The following is a 22,233-nucleotide window of genomic DNA, read 5'->3' as shown; positions in this document are numbered from 1 at the left end:
ATTTACATCAGGACAAAGACCTGCAGCTCAGTGAGGACAGAAATCCAGACGACCAGCTGTTTGACCTCCTGTCTGCAGACTTCAGGACTTTAACAGACCGGTCTGTGGTGGGAGGGGGGGCAGCACACATGCCTGGGGGTCTCTGATTTTCCCCAGCCTGCTGCTTCCTGTCTGTCAGGAGGTGTACAGCAGGAGTCTTTATCGTCAGCAGCTCCAGACCTTATTAAAGTACAAGTAAAGTACTACTCACAGTGTCCTTGTCCAATCCGTCCAGAGAGAGCTTTGAGTCCACGATTTTGTCGTCCAGCCAGCTTTCCGTGAGGCAGATCAAACCAGCCTCCTCGTCTACCTCCTGTCTGTCTGTTACCTGCCAAGTGGCTCCGACACATTAACACATCATGTACTCACATACTGATGTTCATTAATGTCTACTGTCCCTTTCAAATAAATAAATACATAAATAAAGTTGTATGCGCGGTGGCAGAAATGACTTCATCCGTTTTTTTGCGTCGGGAGCCGACATTGGCGAGATAGCAGAGGGAAGCAGTGAGCGTCTTCAGCCGCTGCCTCACTCCTCGTCTCCTCCCCTGCTTCTTCATCAAAGCTTTCCACCGGTGGTCATGACCCGGTCCACGCTGTCTCCAAGTTCAGTGCTGGGTAACCCACATTCCACAGAAGCAATAGGTCGCCCCGGGCGGACCGCAGAGTTTCTTCTTGTCTCCCGTTATTATTATTGCATACACACTCTGTCTGCAGAGCATCATCATCATCATCATACACTTCATCATCAGTGTGCTTTACTTTACAAACCTGATCTTCAAACATGTCCTAGTAGGACTGACATTAATGAGGACCGTGGTTACATCAGTCAAACACTGACAGGACAAACCACACAGCGAGACACCCCCCACCTGTCGCCATTACATGTTTATCATCACATCTTTAATCTGAACAATATTTATCCACTCAGATGATGTTACAGTTAGTTCTCACAGACAGATGATGATAGTTACAGCAGGAATAATGATTAAGGTGGATTAGAGGTTTCTTAAGATGACACCTGATGTTGAACCTCTGAAAGCCTGAATGTTTGTCTGACTGTTGATTCTTGAATGTCTTTAGTCTGAACAGGTCCAGCAGTTGAGTCTGATCACCTTATTTATTTATTTACAGCAGATCTGATGTCCGGACGTTAAACCAGAAACCCTGTCGAGTTGATCACATATAGTCTGGAACATATTTTAGTCTTCCTGCCAAACAGAAGAACATTATTAAAACAAGCGTTCTTACAGGCTGATTTCATTCTGGATAAAGTGAAGAGTGATGTACTGTTCAGATTCAAGATAACAAATTAAAACTTTAAGTGTCTGGAGAGGCTGACTGATGGGCCTGATAATACGTTATCACCTGCACACACCTCAACAACCTCAAGGACTCACGCAGGCCTCTTCTACTTGACACAGCCCAGCGTGCAGCATGACGGCTGGCAGCAGGCTGACATCTTGTTGTCAGAGACGACCTCCACCTCCATCAGGTCCTCCAGGCTGTCGTCCGGCTCGTCCAGTTCACCTTGAACCTCAGCCCATGCAGGCTGAGTCGCCTCCACCGACCAGAATGCGACAGGAACCTGCCAACAAGTTCAAACAAAACACAGCAGGACACTTCCACCCGGTACCGGACACTCCCTCCAGACTCTCCCCCATGCACAAGGCACTCCCATCAGATACCAGGAACTAGAGAGGATCTGTCATAAAGAGGAAGCTCAGGACAGGTGGTTCTCTCTGTGGTTCTGTCTCACCTTCAGCTGCATCTCACTCAGCATGGCCTCCAGTCCTGCGATGTGATTGATCAGATCTGGGCTCGGCTCCTCCTCTAAGGTGAGCCATGGTACCTGGACTGAAGCCACTCGTGCTGCCACACCCACCATGCCATCAATACATCCTGGAGAGAGAGACAGAGACAGACAGACAGACAGGTAAGAGCAGGGGTGTCCAAACATACAGAAAAATACAGGAGGGGCTGAGCCACTTACTAGAGGTGGTTTCCCAGAGCGAGCACACCAGTTCCAGACAATGATCCTTTCTGCTACTAGCTAGCATCACAACAACAGCTGAATGACTGTGGGCCAGTAATTCATCTTTACCTGACACACACATAGCAAGCAGAAGAGAGCACCCTCCACAACTGTGTTCACGCCCTTCGACCCTCGGAGGTCCCTCCACCATTCACACGGATCTTCGCTCTTGTCCAATCATCTTTTTTGAATCTTCTGAACTTCTCTTCTTTGGCTTTTGCTCCGCCATCTCGCCTTCCCCGCGAGGCGATTACATGCTAGCATTCCAGATTTACTGCCCTCATCACTAACGCCATCTCCCCTCCCCTTCCCAATTTCCTGCACACAAGCACGAAGGCCACCTGTTGCCGATTGGCTGGAATAGTGTTGTGTGTCTCAGTCTGAGCTGCTGGGTTTGTTTCCCATTTACTGAGCAGGACTGAGTAATTATCACATTTCCTTTCAGCACACACACAGAACGGACAGCAGGCCGTGACAAGATATTCACTGAATTTGACAGGAAGTGTATTTGATTGGAATGGCTGACCCCAGGAAGGAAGCTACGGTGCCACACGGCTCAGCCAATCACAGAGCGTCCATAGACAGGAAGTTGAAGGCATCAGCTTACCTGTGTTGACCAGCGAGCGTCTGTCATAGCGCTGGGTTAGAGGGAACTGTCCGAGCAGATCGCAGGCCTTGTGGAGGTCAGACAGGAAGTTCTCTAATGCTGACAGGAAGAGAACCCACAGACGCTCCGACACCTGTCTGTCCTCCACAACCGAGGGGACGGAGTCACCGTCGGACAGCAGACGCACCAGACGCTGGGAAAGACCTGCAGACGGCCGACAGGTGAGAATCTCACAGACAAGTGAGAGACAGACAGGTGAGAGGCAGACAGGAAGGTGAGAGACAGACAGGAAGGTGAGAAGCAGACAGGAAGGTGAGAAGCAGACTGTCAGGTGAGAAGAGGACAGGAAGGTGAGAGACAGACGGTCAGGTGAGAGGCAGACAGGAAGGTGAGAGACAGACAGGAAGGTGAGAAGCAGACAGGAAGGTGAGAAGCAGACTGTCAGGTGAGAAGCAGACAGGAAGGTGAGAAGCAGACAGGAAGGTGAGAAGCAGACTGTCAGGTGAGAAGCAGACAGGAAGGTGAGAGACAGACAGGAAGGTGAGAAGCAGACTGTCAGGTGAGAAGCAGACAGGAAGGTGAGAGGCAGACAGGCAGGTGAGAGGCAGACAGATGCAGGTCTTTGTACCGCTGCAGATTCGATGTGCGAGCGCTCTCATCTCGTCCATCTCGTCTCGCAGGAAGCTGCAGTCGGCCGAGCTGCCGAGCGATGCTGCCAGCTGCTGGAAACAGGAAGTGACCCGACTGAGAGCTTCCTGAGCGCGCTCACACTCACCCTGCTGCCGCCGCCGTGCCGCCAGCTCGTCCACCGAACGGCGCCAGCGACTCATGATGTCATCACCCACCTGCTGGGGAGAAGGGCAGGTGAGGAGGGACAGACCTAGGGTCTGTTGATGTTGTCTGTTGAACCTAGCCAGGACTCCAATTGAGTTTGGATGCATGTTTAAATCAGTTCAATAATTACAAATTACATTGATTCAATATAAATTTTAAGGGCAGACAAACCGCCATCTAGCACAGTAAACACATTCAGTTCTTATCAGCAGTGGAAATGATCAAAACGTTACAGAGGTTCATTCCAGATTTGGGGTTAGGATGGATAAAATAATCTACTATTTGACAAGTTAAGAGATTTAAAGGTGTAAATGATTTTATTTATTTTTTTGCAGCTTTTAGCAAAAGCTAAAAGTGTAAAATTGTACCTTAAGACATAATTTAATTAACGGTCCTGCTAGAGAAGGATTTGTACAATCTGGAAATCTTATTAATGTCTCATTGCTAATCCACAAAGCATCACTGAATGTCTTATTATCCACGACTAAAAACTAAACATCAAATATTTCTGATGTTAAACTTAAAATGTAAAAAAGCTTCAGTGGACGTATTTAAACTTTTGAATTAAAGAATAAAATCTGTCTGTCATCCTACCTGCTGCTGATCCACCTTCTTCTGCTGTAGTGAAGGACTGCGCAGCTTCAGGCAGGTTTCTACAAACACTCCTTCTCCTCGTCTCGGGGGACCGTCAGTGCTTTTAATTAATGCTGGGAAGCCAGCTGAGACCTGAATCCTTTAAGCTCCCTGGAGACTCTTTAGTTCACCCTCAGCTTAACCTCACAGGTAAACTTCACCTGTCCAGGTGGACTGCGTCAGGTCAGGGTTATTTATTGACTGAAGAATCAGATCTTCTGTTGTTGTAATCTTTGGATCCTGGAAAAGAGTCGTCACTGTCACGCTTTGCCAGTGTTGAGCATTGTGACTGAAAACTATTTAAACTTTCAAATGCACACTCACAACAGGTGTTCACAGGTGACCTTGACAGACAAACTGCCTGAAATTGGTTTGATTCTGTCCCACCGGAAACTTGACCAACATCAATACAGGTGAAGGGAACAGCAGAACTCAAACCACCTGATCAGACCAGCAATAAAAAAAAACGGTTTAGACCCTCGTGACATAAATAAGTATTGGCCAATTTCCAATTTATTAAAATTCTTGAGAGGGTAGTTGCATCTCAAGTCCAGTTCACCTTAATAACAATAATATCATCTTGTTTCTGCACCAAACACAGCACATCACATCTCCACCTAGCTGATCCCAGACTACTGTCGATCCCCATCTTCCTGGAGTTCACCACAGCCTTCGATACTGTGTCCCATCAGCTCCTCGTGGATCGTCTGCTCAGCGTTGTGTATCTGTGGTTTGCCTCCTACCTTGCAGAAAGGACACATTTTGTACAAATACAAAAGGTCAGAAAGCTCCGTAGTTCACCACAGAGTTCCTCAGGGTTTAGTGTTCGGGCCTCTCCTGTTTGTCGTGTATCTTCTTCCTCTTGGCATCTTTTAGCTCTATGGTGTTCAGTTTCACTTCAATGCTGGTGATACCAAGTTTTATATGTCCACTAAGCCCACTTCTCTCCCCTCCAGATCCCTCACTGCTTGTCTCCGTGATATTCAGATATGGGTGACAAACTACCCAGAATTCAACAGTAGTAAAACTCAGTCGCTCCTCATCGACTCTAAATCTACCCTCTAAAAAACTAATATTAGCTTACTTCCTATTGCTAAAGCCACCATACCTGCCTCCGCACAGGTTCAAAGCCTTGGCCTTGGTCATCCTGGACAGAACCCTGTCAGACCATCATCGTCTCGGATTGCCTTTTTCCATTTGTGAAACATCTCCAGACTACGACTACGACCCCCCTGGAGGCCAGCAAGGTGTCCCAGGGACAACACCCAGTGGCCAGATACCCAAGCAGCGAGTTGGTGAGAAAGCAACAGGACTGGTGGCCAGCAATGGGGCAACAAGACACGAACAAAGGTCCGGGGAAAAAATAAAACAAATATCCAAAAACACAGCAAACACTGGAAAAACACTTACATGGTAGACGGGACATGAAGACATCGACCTGAGGGGAAAACACAGACTTAAATACACAGGGGAGGACAACTAATGAGACACAGGTGAACCAAATCAACCAATAAAGCGGGAAAAACACAGGAAGTAAAGCAAAAGATGACACATAAAGTGAACCTTCAACATAAAACAGGAAGTGACAAAAACGGACCATGACAATACTCGATTCAGGCTGCTGCCACGAAACAGGCTGTAATGTAATCCATGTGCTGCCATTTCAAAACCGACTTGGAAGTCAAGACAAGGAAGACTACGTCGCCTGGACTGGTGTTGCCGGGGCCCCACCCTGGAGCCAGGCCTGGGGGTGGGGCTAGCAGGCGAGCGCCTGGTGACTTGAGCCCGCCCTCCAGTAGGCCCATCTCCCATATTCACTTATGAAGCTAATTTATTAGTTTACAGTTCAACTGAAACTCTGGAGTAAGTAGCAGTGGAGCTTTAACCACACTTCTTTAGTTTTGAACATTCTCATCTTTTTCCTTTATTTTGTGATTGTTTTGTTTCAGTTACTGGACAGAAGGTGTCGCTGTTCACTTTATTTTATTTGTTTGTTGTTGTTTAAGTGTGTCCACGTCACCTGCTTTCAGGTCCAAGCTGCCAATTTTGTGGAGGCTAAACCTAAGCTAAAATGATTCAATGTCAGTAACATTGAATAAAAACTATATCAATCAATTGATTGATTGATCAGTCAGGGGCCTGAAGGCTAATGGTAACCTCCAGCTTGACTTCAAAGTAGGATTTAACAGTAATATTAAAAACAGCAGCAGAAAGTTTGGGGATTTAACATTAAAAACAGTGAAATCAGTCAGGTTTCAGTGCTTCTGTAGTTTATTTGATGTTATTAAGTTTCATCGCTGAAACAAATGGAACAGATGGTCCACATGCTCCGCCCACCTGACAGACAGGAAGTGACACAGCAGCTGCTGCAGGTCAGCTGACCATCAGTGTCCTGGTGTCCCCTGATCTCCTTCCTCCTCATCACATGATTCATTAAGCAAACACAAAATCAAACTTAAAGGAACAGTCCAATATTTACTAAATCATCTTGTTCTGTTTTGTCAGTGGGAAACTGTTAAACTAGCTTAGCACAAAGACTGTAAGCAGAGGGAAACTATTAGACCAGCTCAATCAACAGAGAGCACCGTATGTGTAATTTTAAGTAGAAATTAAAGGTGTGTGTAAACGGTGAAGCAACTTCTTATCTATGTAACGTCAGTGGGCTGAGCTGAAGAACACGACAGACCCAGTGGGACACATTCAGGACAACAAACAGTACAAACACAAGCATGAGCATGTGTCACAGCTGCACTGTGAACAACAAAGATGGCTGTCAGACTCAGCGTGTGCAGCATATGACTGACTGTCATATCTTATCAACATCTGCATCTGTTGGTTATTATGTACATTTTCTAGGTTACTATGCTAGAAAACCAGCAACATCAGCACCTCCGCAAACGTCTTGTGTAAAAGCTGCAGATTTCTGCAGTTACACGTGTCTTCTGGAGATGATGTCACAGATTAACACCATTAACACTGTGATCTGAATGATGTACATGTGCACATGATGAATGTGTGACAGCTGTGATTCCTCTCAGCTGGTGAAAAGTCCCAGCTGAAATATAACAGAATGAAATGCAACACAACAATCCACACAATCAACTCAGCAAACGAACGACCACAAATTTAAAAAAACAACAAAAGAAGCGAATCTTCTTTATTTTGGTTTATCTGGAATAATGCGTGAACACTCCCAAGTGGGAATAGTTTTTTCCTCTTGTGGCAAATACTGTAGTAAAAGTAACCAGACTTTACTGGAACAGTTTCCCTCTGCTTCCACTCTTTGTGCTAAGCTAGGCTAACGCTCCTTGAACTCCCTGTGTACTGTAACACCTGACGATGGACAAAACAGACAGGACTTGGAATAAATATCACAGTTGGCAAAAGGAAGTTACAGATTCACACATATTAAACTAATAAACAAATTACATGTTGGTAATTAGTATTAAAGTCTGTGTCAGTCTGCCCAGCACAGAGTGTGCAACAGCTTCTCTGATTGGCTGACAGGTGTCTTGTGACACCAGCTGATAGTTCTGTTTTTTCTGAATATAAAATAAATGAGGCTCCGCCTCTTCTCTTTGAAAATGTCATCATCACCTGGTCGTGGTCTGACTGGCTGTATCTTCAGGTGTGTTTGTGTGTGTGTGTGGAAAGGTGTCATTGAAGTGTATGATGCTGTGATTGGTTTCACTCTTGTTGTTCTGGTGATTCTCGCTGTTGTGTTGTCACGGCAGCTGTGTTGTTCCAGCTGCTGTATCTCGGTTCTGGTGTTGTTATAGGAGCAGTGAGTGTCATTGTGTGTCGTCATGGCAGCGCGTGTGTGCGTGCGGCGAGCGCCTCCATCAGCTCGTGACACAGACACTGACAGAAGCCGTAAAGGACTAGTAGCAGCAGCGTGGAGGGAACCAGACTGACCAGGACCACACCCAGCCACAGCTGGCCAATCATCAGCAGGTAAATCCCCAGAGGCAGAGAGCTGAAGTACACCTGTCCAAACACACAGCGACACCACATCAGACACACACCTGTCTGTCTCTACATGTTGTTACTGGTTTGACTGGTTTACAATGTACTGACCAGACAGAGCGCCCCCAACAGGCAGCGAGGGAAGCTGCGGGACGTCCAGGCGCGACACTTCTGAGCTGGCAGGTTGCAGGGCAGCGAGTCCAGACTGGGGGGGCGGTACAGACCCACCACATTGAGCATGCTCAGTGAGTCCGAGGATGGAGACTCCTCAGGGAGCTCCATGATGGTGATGACCAGACAGTCTGAGGAGCGGTGAGACGACTCCATGCCTCCTCCTCCTGACAGACAGAGAGACAGGCAGGAAGAGAGACAGACAGACAGACAGAGTGTTTCACTCTGGAACACAAATAAAACACCAACATTTCAAAAATAAACTCATTGCATTGTTTTACCGGCCAGACTGTTCGGATTCAGGACCACCTCCCCCCCACCTCGTCCTCGGCGGGCTTGGTCCTGACATGACAGAACAGCCAGGATGTGTCTGTCGTCCTCCATCAACCACACCTGAAGAAGAAGTCAGAGACAGGAAGACAGTCTGACTTCAGTCCGTCCAACTTTGACACTTGGTCAGGACGGAAAAGGACAGAATCTAAAGTCTCACCTCTTCATCTGGGACGTGGGTCTCGTGGCGACAGAAAGGACAGCTGATGACTGAGGGTGAGGACTCTCCTAAAAACCAATCAGAAGAGAGTCACATGATGCACTGGCGATGATCAGAATCACAGGATCAGCGTCACACTGGTCATACTGGTTAACTGTGGATGTGATTGGCTGAATCGCACTGGAGGGACACAGTCAACTGGACATCAATGTTTCGTATTGTATGATGACTCAGCAGAATGCTGCTATCTGATTGGTCTGTTAAAATCAAATCAAATCAGGTTTTGTTGTCACATAGTTATACATGGTGCAACATGTACACTAACACTACTTCATGGATCCCAGAGGGTCAGTTGCAGTTGCTCCTATTATAGAACAAGTAAATAATATATATATGAAATAATAATAACAACAATAAACTTTATTTGTATAGAAACTTTCATACAGGAGCTGCTACAATAAATAAATCACATGAACCAAGTGAAGAGCTTCACACACACACACAATAAAACCCACGTGGAAATAATAGTAAAAGTAAGATAGAATCAGGATCTATAGGGTTGAGTATTGCCAAGAGGCAAGTGAAAGCACTCCCTAACCCCACAGGTGGCAGTTAAAATACTGTTATTACAATTAGAACGAGTGAATATGATAAAAGTGACTATGGCATCCACTTCCGCACTCTGGTGGCAAGAATGGGTGGAACTCCACCGCCCAATACGATGTGTTCCTGAAGGGACTCTCAACTGCCATCCAGGAGATGCTGGTACCTCTGGGTCTACCCCCGGACCTTGACTCTCTCATTGCCCTGGCCATTCGGACAGACAACCGAATCCACAAACTCAAGCAATGTCGGGGAAACAGACCCTCAGAGGAGAGACCTCTGTGTCCCACCTTCCTCTACGGTTGGAGGAACTGAACCCATGCAACTCGGCCGGGCATGGCTGACGCCGGAAGAGCGACGGCAGCGACAGCTGGAGGGACGGTGCTTCTACTGCGGGGAGTCTAATCACCTTGTCGCCTCATGTCCAGCCAAGAGACCCAAGACGGTGAGTTTGCTCACACCTCCTGACCGTTCTCCACGAGTCCTCACACCCTTGACGGGTAATACACCACGCCATCGCCACTAGCCTTAGAGCACTCATAGACTCAGGGGCCGATGAGAGTCTGATGGCCTGGGGTTTGGCAGCCAAACTGGGACTCAAATCCGAGCCAGTGGTTACCCAGGTTCGAGCCAGAGCTCACGATGGAAAAGAACTGTTCACCATCACTCACACCACCGAACCGCTGGAACGACACATTCATGGTCATAAGGAACTGACAAACTTTTTTCTTTTTTCAGTCACCATTGCAGAGCTTAGTTCTCAGTTATCCCTGGTTGCGCAGACACAACCCTCAAATAGGCTGGAAAACTGGGGCTATTATGGGATGGGGAAAGGACAGTTCTGATCACTGTGGGATCAACCCGGTCACCAGGGAATAACAAGCCTATTATTAACCATGTCTCTCTTGATGTTACCACAGGCTCCGAGACCAACCTGAACTCCGTGCCCTCCTGTTACCACCACCTCCAAGAGGATTTTAGCAAATCCAAAGTCATATCACTACCAACACATAGACGGTACGACTGTGCCATAGACTTGATTCCCGGCTCCACCATCCCTAAGGGTCGCCTGTATTCAGTCTCCATACCCGAGAGAGCAGCCATGACCGAATACATTGGCACCTCACTAAAGGTGGGGCTTATTCGGCCCTCGTCTTCAGCGGCCGGAGTGGGTTTTTTCTTGGTGGCAAAGAAAGACAGATCTCTTAGGCCATGCATAGATTACAGCCCCCTTAATGAAATCATGATTAAGAACCTCTCACAGCGGTCGGAGCAGGAAGGGAAGATGCATCCCTGCGCTTTCCTGTCGCGGCGTCTGTCCAGGGCAGAGCGAAACTGCGACGTGGGCAACCGGGAGTTACTGGCAGTCAAGGTGGCGCTGGAAGGATGGAGACACTGGCTGGAGAGGGCTGAGCACCTGTTCGTTGTCTGGACTGATCACAAAAACATGGAATACATACCCAAAGCCAAGACACTAAATTCTCGCCAGACCAGGTGGGCGCTGTTTTTTAACCATTTTTCTTTTACTCTTTCTTACAGGCCGGGGTCCCAGAACGTCAAGCCCGATGCCCTGTCACGACTCTACAACCCTGAGCCTGTTGCCAAAGAACCAGAGCCTATCCTTCCACTGACCTATGTAGTTGGAGCAGTGACTTGGTAGATAGAAAATGAGGTTAAGCAAGCCAATAGGGAGGCTCCGCCACCTAGTGGGTGCCCAGAGAATCGATTATTTGTTCCTGTCAATCTACGCCCACAGGTGATTCACTGGGCCCACTCCTCGCTGCTTTCCTGTCATCCGGGAGTTAGGGCGGCCTTCCATGGAACCGGAGGTCCGGGAGTGCGTCGAGGAATGTTTGGTCTGCACGAGGAACAAGACGTCCTCCGGGTCACGCGTGGGACTACTGCAACCTCTGCCCATCCCCTCCAGACCGTGGTCCGACATTTTGTAACACCACAGTTCTCACAGTTGTTGACAGGTTCTCCAAGATGACCAGATTCATTGCCTTGCCCAAACTACCGTCAGCCAAGAAAACGGCTGAAATTTTGATTAATCATGTGTTCAAAATTCATGGCATTCCTAATGATACTGTTTCAGATCGGGTGCCCCTCAGTTCCTGTCACGGTTCTAGAGGGAATTCTGTCAGCAGGCCAGCATGACCTCAGGTTATCACCTGGAGGCTAATGGCCAGACCGAACGCCTCAACCAGCAGCTGGAAGCCGGCCTCTGGTGCCTAGTATCCCAGAACCCCTCAACATAGAGCAAACACCTGGTCTGGGTTGAATATGCTTCATCCACAGGTTTTTCAACATTCAAGTGTGTTTACGGTTATGATCCCCCAGTGTTCACTGACCAAGAGCCCAAAGTCTCAGTCCCCTCCACCCACGGCATGATCCGCCTGCAGCCCAGCAGGTGCTTATCTGCCAAGGGGACCGGGTCAAGAGGCAGCCGGCTCCTACCTACCAACTGGGTCACAGAGTGTGGCTTTCTGGCGAGGATCTTCACCTCAGAGTCCCCTCCGAGAACCTGGCACCATGATTCGTCGGCCCTTTTCCCATCACTAACATCATCAGTCCTGCAGCTGTCCGCCTCTGCCTGCCTCGCTCCCTCCGTGTCCACCCCACCTTCCATGTTAGCCAGGATGAAGCCGGTTAAGGAGAGCCCCGTGGTCCTGACCCTCCCACCCCCTCCACCTCCTGAGATGATAGACGGGCGTCCACAAGGTTAAACCCTTATTATCTGGGGCAAACAGTATCTGGTGGACTGGGAGGGATACAGCCCAGAAGAAAGACTGTGGGTCCCATCACGATTCATTGTGGACCATAGCCTCATCAAGGACTTTGACCGGGACCACCCTGAACAGCCTGGACCGTCTGGTAGCCGGTCCTAGAAGGGGGGGTTCTGTCACACCGTGGTGAGGTTTGTCTCGTCTTGGGTTTTCTGTCTTGTCATTTCCTGTTTTATTTTGAAAGACTACGCCCTTCCTCATGTGTCACCGGTGCGTCCGCCCTGATTACCTATCGTCTCCACCTGTTCCCCATTACCCTCCACTTACTTAAATAGTTTGTGTCTCCCTTGTCTAGTGCCAGAATGTCTTTGTCCATTGGTCGATCCACCCGAGCCTGTCCTTGTCTTGGATCTATATCCAAGTTTAAGTACAGCGTGCCATGGGTGTCTGTATATAAGTTAAATGTGGGAATGTGTGAAGGAATGAGGAATAAGTCCACACATTTCAATGTCAAATCTTAAGTCCTCCTCTTTGTGTCATCTGATTGTCAAGTCCAATTCAGGTGTGTACTCTTTACCTGATAGGTAAACTCACCTACGTCGACCATCTTCTTCAGACACTTAGCACAGACTCGGTGCAGACAGCCCAGCAGTTTGGGTTTCCTGCTGCGAGTATCATAACGGTTGTAGCAGATTTTACACTCGAGTTCCTCCAGAGTGTAAACCAGAGACTGGGCCCAGGTCTGCACCTGAAAACAGCACAACAAAGAGTTAATACCAGGTAAATGATCCGGCAGCTTCCAAACTTGGTTCAAACTCTCCGAACTTTGTTAAAACTGTGGTTGCAGAGCTACCAAAGGTCAGAGGCAGCTGCCTAAAACAGCGGCATCTGCCGTGGCAGGTCAGAGGTAGCTGCCTAAAACAGCAGCATCTGCTGTGGCAGGTCAGAGGCAGCTGAGCCTGCCACTGCTAGCTGCCACTGCCACCTGCGTGAGAGGATGCTGAAGGTGACGCGGTTTCATCTGAACGGACAGAAGCTGTCAGCGGTAGTGTGCATTAAGAACAGGAAGTGACACTGAACTGTCGCCAGAGACTTGGGTTCTGTCCAATCACAAACAAGTGTTGTCTCTTCCCTTCCATAATCTGAAATGTTGTGTTTTGTGACATGTTGCTGAGTTTTGTATGTATAAAAAGATTGATAATGATTGGTGGATTATTTTCAGCATCTTTTTATAACTTTTATCTAATGTGAGTCAGTTATGGATAACTTCAGTTTGTACCAGAACGGTCACATTACCATCAAATAACGACGGGAACTCTCACCTTTCCTTCCATCTCCCGACCAGGCTCCGCCTCTGTCAGGTGGCTCATCCTGCTGGCTGTCGTCTTCACTGGAACCAGGAGGGCGGGGCAGTATGGGTGGAGCTTAAGTCAACCCGTGGCCTTCACCTGGCTAAAACACAAACGAGTAGATAGATGGATACTTTACTAAAGTACTCTTATGAACGAAAGAAACAGTACTACACAGTAACTGTACTCTTACCAGTGAAAGAAACAGTACCACACAGTAAAAGTACTCTTATCTGTGAGAGAAACAGTACCACACAGTAAAAGTACTCTTACCAGTGAGAGAAACAGTACCACACAGTAAAAGTACTCTTATCAGTGAAAGAAACAGTTCCACACAGTAAAAGTACTCTTATCAGTGAGAGAAACAGTACCACACAGTAAAAGTACTCTTACCAGTGAAAGAAACAGTTCCACACAGTAAAAGTACTCTTACCAGTGAAAGACACAGTACCACACAGTAAAAGTACTCTTATCAGTGAAAGAAACAGTACCACACAGTAATAGTACTCTTATCAGTGAAAGAAACAGTACCACACAGTAAAAGTACTCTTACCAGTGAAAGAAACAGTACCACACAGTAAAAGTACTCTTACCAGTGAGAGAAACAGTACCACACAGTAATAGTACTCTTACCAGTGAGAGAAACAGTACCACACAGTAAAAGTACTCTTATCAGTGAGAGAAACAGTACCACACAGTAAAAGTACTCTTATCAGTGAGAGAAACAGTACCACACAGTAAAAGTACTCTTATCAGTGAGAGAAACAGTACCACACAGTAAAAGTACTCTTATCAGTGAGAGAAACAGTACCACACAGTAAAAGTACTCTTACCAGTGAAAGAAACAGTTCCACACAGTAAAAGTACTCTTACCAGTGAAAGACACAGTACCACACAGTAAAAGTACTCTTATCAGTGAAAGAAACAGTACCACACAGTAATAGTACTCTTATCAGTGAAAGAAACAGTACCACACAGTAAAAGTACTCTTACCAGTGAAAGAAACAGTACCACACAGTAAAAGTACTCTTACCAGTGAGAGAAACAGTACCACACAGTAATAGTACTCTTACCAGTGAGAGAAACAGTACCACACAGTAAAAGTACTCTTATCAGTGAGAGAAACAGTACCACACAGTAAAAGTACTCTTATCAGTGAGAGAAACAGTACCACACAGTAAAAGTACTCTTATCAGTGAAAGAAACAGTACCACACAGTAAAAGTACTCTTATCAGTGAGAGAAACAGTACCACACAGTAAAAGTACTCTTATCAGTGAAAGAAACAGTACCACACAGTAAAAGTACTCTTATCAGTGAAAGAAACAGTACCACACAGTAAAAGTACTACATGTGTTCTATTGGTCAGTTGTCGAAGCAGCAGGTATGTACCTGACTCCAGATCACCTGATCAGTCAGACGGTCTGAGAGGACGTCCATCTGTCCAACCAGGAGACCAGATCTACAGACATACAAGTCAAACAGACAGGCAGACAGACAGGCAGACAGACAGACAGGCAGACAGACAGGTCAGATGCACAGACAGAAAGACAGGTGACACAGACATGTAAGACGGAAAGACGGACAGGTCAGATGGACAGACAGACAGATGGACAGGTCAGATGGACAGACTGAAAGACAGACAGGTGACATGGACAGGTAAGACGGAAAGACGGACAGGTCAGATGAACAGACAGACAGGTCAGATGGACAGACGGACAGGTCAGATGGACAGACAGACAGACGGACAGGTCAGATGGACAGACAGACAGATGGACAGGTCAGATGGACAGACAGAAAGACAGACAGGTGACATGGACAGGTAAGACGGACAGGTCAGATGGACAGACGGATAGGTCAGATGGACAGACAGACAGGTCAGATGGACAGACAGACAGATGGACAGGTCAGATGGACAGACAGTTTCTTCCTGAACCTACAGGCTACTGTTGCTGTCTGTAACACCCGCATCAATAAAGTTATTTCTTATCTTCAAAATCAAATTCACATTGCTGGTGATCATTAAAGTCCTGAATCTGTCGGCTTTATTGTTGATGTAAATCACACACACACACACACTCTCTATCTGACACACACACACACACTCTCTATCTGACACACACACACACACACACTCTCTCTATCTATCACACACACACACACACACTCTATCTGACACACACACACACACACACACACTCTCTCTCTCTATCACACACACACACACACACTCTCTATCTGACACACACACACACACACACACTCTCTATCTCACACACACACACAAAGTCATGTTCTTATGGTTTATGGGGACATTACACAGACGTTTCCTGGAGACTGTCCCTGAACTTAACTCAAGTCTTCAACCTAAAATTTAATGATTTACATTATGAGGACTTGTGTTTTGTCCCCATAAGAAAGGCGAGTCCCCGCTGTGTCAACAGATTTATATTCCCACAACATGAGTAATACATGGAGGCACACACACACACACACACACACACACACAGTCTGCTGGGTGTATTTATAGACTGCAGCAGCTGTTATGTAACTGGCTAAGGGGACACTGACACTATCAGCCAATCAGATGAGTAGTATGTGATCACATGCTGGTGAACAGTAACAGTGTGATCGGCTGAATCACCGAGCAGAGAAGAAGAATGTTTAATTCACTTTATTCTGAAACTCAGTTTCCAAACATTTCAGTTAATGGTTTTATACTTTTGCTCTCACAGACTTCAGTTCCTCAGTTTACTGCGGTCCGACCTGCACGTGTCTTAATGAAGATTAAAGCAGTACTGTGCTTCTATTTCACCTAAAAATAACAGCTTCAGAATCATTTTGATGCTACGCTGACAATAGGGAGAACGATGCCTCCGTCATTCTCACTCTGCACCCTGAAAGCCTGTTCTTGATCTTTGTAGTACTCTGTGCACTTCTGCTGGGCTGGTATGATCCCCCGCCATCGGTTGTTCGGCTGTGTAACAAAGCGGTCGACTTGCCAGTTCCTGATCATAAGTAATGTAAACATACAGATGCTTGGGTACAGCTGTCAGTGGCATTTCAGAGAATGACAGCAGGTGAGTCGAGGCACATCGCCGTTCACACCTGTGTCTCTCATGTGTCTCTCAGGTCTCCGGCTGACCACTTCTGATCAGATTACTGCCTACGCCAAAGGGCCCAAACACAGTTTCACAGCTAACAGCTAACCAAGAAAACAGAAATATTTCAAGAACTCATGTGAATGTACGGACTGGTGATACTGACAGGACAAAGTCGTTTACAACTTGGAAATGACGGCAGGACAAGACGAAACAGGAACCTGAACACCGACCACTAACATCTGTCACCAAAACCACCATCAAGTCCTGCGTGGATTTCTAAGTGCTTTACAAAGGCAACTAGAGTTCAGAGAACTCCTAGAAGCACTTAAGAGGAACCACGACCCGCAGGAACGAGAATCTTCACGGATGTCCTGCACTGATGTCGTGTTTTCCTGTTACGTCCTCGGCGGGCATGTAAAAGAAGGCATTAATGTTTGCACTACAAAAGATATGTGGTCACATGCATCCCAGACCACTTGGGCAAGTGGTTTGAGTGATCGAATCACAAAACCTCTTCTGTCATCAGCTCACCCAAGACTGCCAGCAGAACAACAGGCCAACAGTCTGAGGCAGAAAAATCCAACAGACATAACGCCTCATTCTTCATCGTGTCTTTTAAATGTTGAAGCTGATGAATTTCATTGTTTCTGAAAAGGATTTCCTCATTTAGAATTCGATGAAACGCCTTTGAATACAGTGACCCTCTTATGATGCTCAAAACAGATATTCACAAGGTTCAAAGCTGTTTTAAGAGGGAATATTCAAACGTCCTATTTTAAGTGTTTCTGAAGTGTCCTACAGCGTCTCTGAAGTGTCCAACAGCATCTCTGGCATGTCCTATAGTGTCTCTGAAGTGTCCTACAGCGTCTCTGAAGTGTCCAACAGCATCTCTGAAGTGTCCTACAGTGTCTCTGAAGTGTCCTACAGTGTCTCTGAAGTGTCCTACAGCGTCTCTGAAGTGTCCAACAGCATCTCTGAAGTGTCCTACAGCGTTTCTGAAGGTCTCTACAGTGTCTCTGAAGTGTCCTACAGTGTCTCTGAAGTGTCCTACAGCGTTTCTGAAGTGTCCTACAGTGTCTCTGAAGTGTCCTACAGTGTAGGGGATGTATTTCTAAAAATGTTCTACTGTGGTTCTGACATGTCTGACACAGTGTCTCTGAAGTGTTTCTGTACTATTTCTAAATACCGCAGAACAGTTCAGGAACACAGTAGAACATCTAAGAAACTCTACAGAACACTTCAGAAACATGGTGGAATATTTCAGAAACACCACACAACAACTCAGAAACCTGTAGAACGCAGCAGAAATCCTACAGAAACACATCAAACTGTAGAGCTTTTCAGAAAGAACAGAAATACTACAGAAACATTTCAGACACTCTGGAGAACAAATCAGAAACACTGTAGAAAACTTCTGAAACACAGTAGAACAGTTTAGAAATCTGACATAAACGCTTTGGGAACACTGCAGAGACCTTCAGAGACACTGTAGGACACTTCAGAGACACTGTAGGACACTTCAGAGACACTGTTGGACATGCTGCCGGCCTGTCCGGATGCTGCCCTGAACATGTATAAATAATGACGGAATGGGCTGAAGTTTACTTCTTGTTATGGCTCATCCACAGCTGTTTCTTCTGTCTTTTTTTTGGTACACAAGACCGTCAGCATCACACACAACACTTCTGTCAGTTTGATTGACAGTTGCTCAATGACATCTTAACTTGTGCGTGATTGTGAAATACGACATGCTGTAACTTACCGAGACAAGATTAGATCTGACACGGTGACCATCGCCAAGGACAAAAATATTGTGTCGTCTGATCCAGGCATTAGATCCTAGATCAGACCTGAAGGTCTGAGGGGTTCCAAGTCTGTTGACACCTTCAAATCTGAAGACACATCTTTTTAACCCTGCTGTCTCTGTGATCTGACCTTCATGGAGGACATGAACCTGTCAGAGCTGAACCTGGAGCTCCAGCAGCGTCTCAGCTCTCTGCTGTCACATGTGAAATCATTAAAGCTAAAGAGGAAACACTGAGCCTGTTCCTACTCTGCAGGAGCAGCAGCTGCTCTGACACCTGAACCTGCTGCTGAGTGAAACTCCTGCAGGTGTTTGCTGAGAAGAGTCAACAGAAGGAACTGAACTTATTATCATTGTTAATGTGGAAGCAGCTGATGTTTCTGACAACCTGCAACATGAATGTACTGTGCAGTACTACTGGGTACTGTATACTATGCACTGTACTGTACTGTAGATTGTATAGTGTCTGTGTCCTGTGTACTATACTGTGTACTGTGACATCATTCTGAGAGCTGCGACGTCATTGGTGGACGGATGTACATGCTGACAAAGGTGTGCTGCTCACCTGCTGGATGGTGGAGGCTGAGCTGAAGGGCTGCTGTAGGTGAAGGTTGCTGTTGTCTCACACTGAAGCAACAGAGGGATGATTACACAGAAGAAGTCTGGTTACTACTTCATTAAATTGCGGTGGTCTTCCTCAGGTTGAAGCAACATGGTGGTTATGAAACATCAACAGTTTATTTCCAAGTTGTCGCAGGTTCTGCCAAAGATACAGTTCCTGAAACAACACTTGGCTGTTAAACATCAACGATCTGGTTGCTGTAGTTGCTGTCGTTGAAGCAGCACTGCAGTTGTGGCCTGGTTGCTTTCAGCCTATGTAGCTGTAGTTTTTATTGCTGCTGGTTTGGTTGCTGTAGTCTGTGCCTTTTTGAAGCAACATGGTGGTCATCAACCATCAACAGTCTGTTTGCTCATTGCTGGAGGTGGAGTTGCCCTCCATGTAGTTGCTGCTGGTTCACATGCTGTGCTTGCTTTGGGTCTCGTTGCTCCGTCAGACTGAAGCAACACTGCAGCAGCAGTCTGGTGATGGAGACGTTGCTCTGGTCTCTCAGGTTGAAGCAACACTGCAGCAGCAGTCTGGTGATGGAGACGTTGCTCTGGTCTCTCAGGTTGAAGCAACAGTGCAGCAACAGTCTGGTGATGGAGACGTTGCTCTGGTCTCTCAGGTTGAAGCAACACTGCAGCAGCAGTCTGGTGATGGAGACGTTGCTCTGGTCTCTCAGGTTGAAGCAACACTGCGGTAGTTGACCGTCATCAGTCTCATTAACAGTCCGCGGTCGTCGCGCGCCTCCGCTCTGACTGACAGCAGCGGGAAAGCTAGCAAGCTAACTAGCTATAGGCTAATCGGCCTGTCTCCGGTCTGTCTCTGGTCTGTCTACGGTCGCTGGTTGCCGGTCGCTCACCGGAGCTGGTCTCGATGTCGGTGACTCACCCCTCTCCTCCGTCTCTCTGCTGCTGACTGCGGCGCGCGGCCGGCGGCAGGAGCCCGGGTTACCATGGCAACCAGCCCACAGCGGAATGATGGGAAATCTTCGACTGATGACAGTAGAGAGGATCAATGGTCTGATCAAACACGTGATCAGGTCGTGAACATACATGTAAAGTTATCGTGTCGTCATTCTTTTATGTTTAAGTGAAAACAGCTGTTACGTAACAGTCGCGAGCTGCTGTTAAACATCGGATAAGTTTGTAGTAACACTGAAGCCCACTCACCTGCTCAGGTGAGAAACAGACTGACCTGCAGACAAAAGTCAGGGATAATAACTTACCTGCTTTTTTTACCTGCTGTAGTTACGTAGTTAATTAGTACTACTATTACTTTTAATTTATTGCTCCTTTGGTTCCTATTTGCACCTCCATTTGCTGTTTGTACCCCCCGTGTGTTCCAAAGAGCTTCTGTAAGAGTGAATTTCTCCATTGTGGGATTAATAAAGTCTTGTCTAAGCTTTACCTTTGAGCACTTCTGCCATTAGTAGTAGTCATAGTAGTTTTATCTTCGATGCTTTAAGTTAATTTTGTTGCTAATACTTATTAGAATTATAAAGTAGCAGAAAATAGCAAGTACTTCAAAATGTCCTGCCGTCAGGATTTCATTAAGTTGGGGTTTGTTGTATTGAGTCGGGTTTAGAATCAGTTATTTATGATGCAATCAGAAAAAACAACGTTAGAGGAAATGTTTCTGTTTCTCATTTAAGATAAATATGGAAACCTTTTTGTCTGTGTTGTGAACAGCAGCTGATGAGCAGCCCCGGGGGGCTCCGGTGTTCATCACTAGACTGCCAATGTGACTGAGTGGAGGGCAGTGGACCGGTGAGGGTCCAGGCTGGCTGACGCTGTCTTTGATGTGCTGCAGAACTGTTTTCATCAGAATGGAGGTCAGTGCTACGTAGCAGTAGTAGTGTAGACATGACACTGCAGAGTTTGAAGGTACCGGGACGATGATGGCTGTCTTCAAGCAGATGGGAACACCCTGCTGTGACAGTGATTTGTGAAAAATGTCAGCAAAAATATCACCTCACTGACTGGCACATGTTCTCGGTACACAACCAGGATGTTATCAGCAGTTTCATCTGTCCACACTGACAGTTTTTTTCTGATGGTCTGATCCTTTTTATCAACTACTGGGATTAAGTAAGCAGGAGAAGCAGGGAAATATGGTCTGAGAGACCAGAATGGGGATGTTAGTGTCGCGTAAACATGGTCCAGGGTGCTGCTTCCCCAGGTGAAGATGAGCCCACATGCTGGTGGAATTGATTGCCATTTGTCTGAGACATGTATAATGTGCACAGTTCACTTCGCAGAGTGATCCATGTGTAACACAGAAGTCAGTCCATGATGCCTGTACGACATTTTCAGTTCTACTCTGGTTGGCTGTTTTGTCGTAAATAATACTTAATGGTTGAAGGGGAAATGTAACACCTATGAGAATGACAAATAGGGCACTAACTGTAGCAGTGCTAGCTGGAGCTGGTTGTATGCAGAACATATAATTGAAAGGAAAAAGAAGAAGAAAGGGAAGACGTAGTTGTGTTGCACTTACCACCTATAAACTGCTCTGACCCTGATTTGAGTGAGGCTAAAACATGTTGTGGGGTTGGAAATGGAGCATTAAAATGCTTGAATGTGAGTGGAATTAGTAAGGATGACAAGAATGTGCCTGCTAAGCAATGAGAGTTTTTTGAAGGTCAACTGAAGTTGAATGTGAACTTTAGAATCTGTAGGCTCCACTTAATGCAATATAAAGAAGAGAACTTTAGCACACAAATTCCAGTTTACTGATAAAAAGATTAATGAACACCTAATTGATATCATTGCTAGCACACCCCATGAAACACTGAGGAATGATGTTTACAGCAAACCTGAAGGTTATTCTTTAGCTGATGTGCAGAAGGACAAGAATAGGCAGCCCTATCAACAGGCAACAAACAGCTGTCACCATGGTCTGTCACCCGCTGACTAAATCCACATTGTGAATAGAGGGTGAACATCTCAGAACTGTTGTACAAATCATAAGTCGTGTCAAGCATATAAGGATAAAAGCTCTACTTGTGGTTTTAGGGGACACTGGGCAAGATGCCGCAAATAGAATAGACAAAAGAAACAACTCCAGCAAAAGCCAACATAGTAAATCTAAACCACCACAAAACAAAAATCACAGACACTAGGCCTTCAAAAATGACCGCAGGAAACAAATTTGTCTCACATTTTTGATATAGACAACAAAGAGGCCGATGAAGACTGCACATGCCAAAAACAGTGTTTTCCAGAAGATGCCAAAGGTCAATGTGCCTTGATTCTCCCTTTCTTCCTGTC

General features: G+C 46.4%; 2 protein-coding genes across 2 annotated transcripts; both read right to left on the bottom strand.

Annotated features, from left to right (window-relative positions):
* Window positions 1–1,012: 1,012 nt before the first annotated feature.
* On the bottom strand, window positions 1,013–3,511 carry zgc:109913 (regulator of G-protein signaling 9-binding protein). Its single transcript, XM_041961994.1, has 5 exons — window positions 3,310–3,511; window positions 2,682–2,885; window positions 1,799–1,941; window positions 1,418–1,627; window positions 1,013–1,250 (listed from the first exon to the last, which is right to left on the bottom strand). Exons 1-4 carry the CDS (start codon window positions 3,509–3,511, stop codon window positions 1,451–1,453), a joined length of 726 nt encoding a protein of 241 aa, XP_041817928.1. The 3' UTR covers window positions 1,013–1,250; window positions 1,418–1,450.
* Window positions 3,512–7,952: 4,441 nt separating this feature from the next.
* On the bottom strand, window positions 7,953–14,892 carry LOC121624450 (E3 ubiquitin-protein ligase RNF182). The gene is made up of 7 exons (XM_041962096.1): window positions 14,832–14,892; window positions 13,427–13,482; window positions 12,699–12,852; window positions 8,776–8,843; window positions 8,567–8,678; window positions 8,226–8,449; window positions 7,953–8,135 (listed from the first exon to the last, which is right to left on the bottom strand). Exons 1-7 carry the CDS (start codon window positions 14,890–14,892, stop codon window positions 7,953–7,955), a joined length of 858 nt encoding a protein of 285 aa, XP_041818030.1.
* Window positions 14,893–22,233: the final 7,341 nt, after the last annotated feature.

This window comes from Chelmon rostratus, chromosome 2 (genome assembly GCF_017976325.1).
Source record: "Chelmon rostratus isolate fCheRos1 chromosome 2, fCheRos1.pri, whole genome shotgun sequence".
In the NCBI taxonomy this organism is placed as follows: Eukaryota; Metazoa; Chordata; class Actinopteri; order Chaetodontiformes; family Chaetodontidae; genus Chelmon; species Chelmon rostratus.
The sequence above is the reverse complement of the archived record's forward strand: the minus strand, read 5'-3'. Positions and strand labels throughout refer to the sequence as shown.

Coding starts and splice junctions, on each gene's coding strand:
- LOC121624450 (XM_041962096.1), bottom strand. CDS start 14,892: ATGGACGTCCTCTCAGACCGTCTGACTGATCAGGTGATCTGGAGTCAG. Junction 12,853..13,426: donor GTCGGGAGATGGAAGGAAAG/GTGAGAGTTCCC, acceptor TGCTGTTTTCAG/GTGCAGACCTGGGCCCAGTC. Junction 8,450..8,566: donor GAATCCGAACAGTCTGGCCG/GTAAAACAATGC, acceptor GTCTGTCAGGAG/GAGGAGGCATGGAGTCGTCT.
- zgc:109913 (XM_041961994.1), bottom strand. CDS start 3,511: ATGAGTCGCTGGCGCCGTTCGGTGGACGAGCTGGCGGCACGGCGGCGG. Junction 1,942..2,681: donor ACGCTCGCTGGTCAACACAG/GTAAGCTGATGC, acceptor CTCTCTCTCCAG/GATGTATTGATGGCATGGTG. Junction 1,628..1,798: donor TGAGTGAGATGCAGCTGAAG/GTGAGACAGAAC, acceptor ACTTGTTGGCAG/GTTCCTGTCGCATTCTGGTC.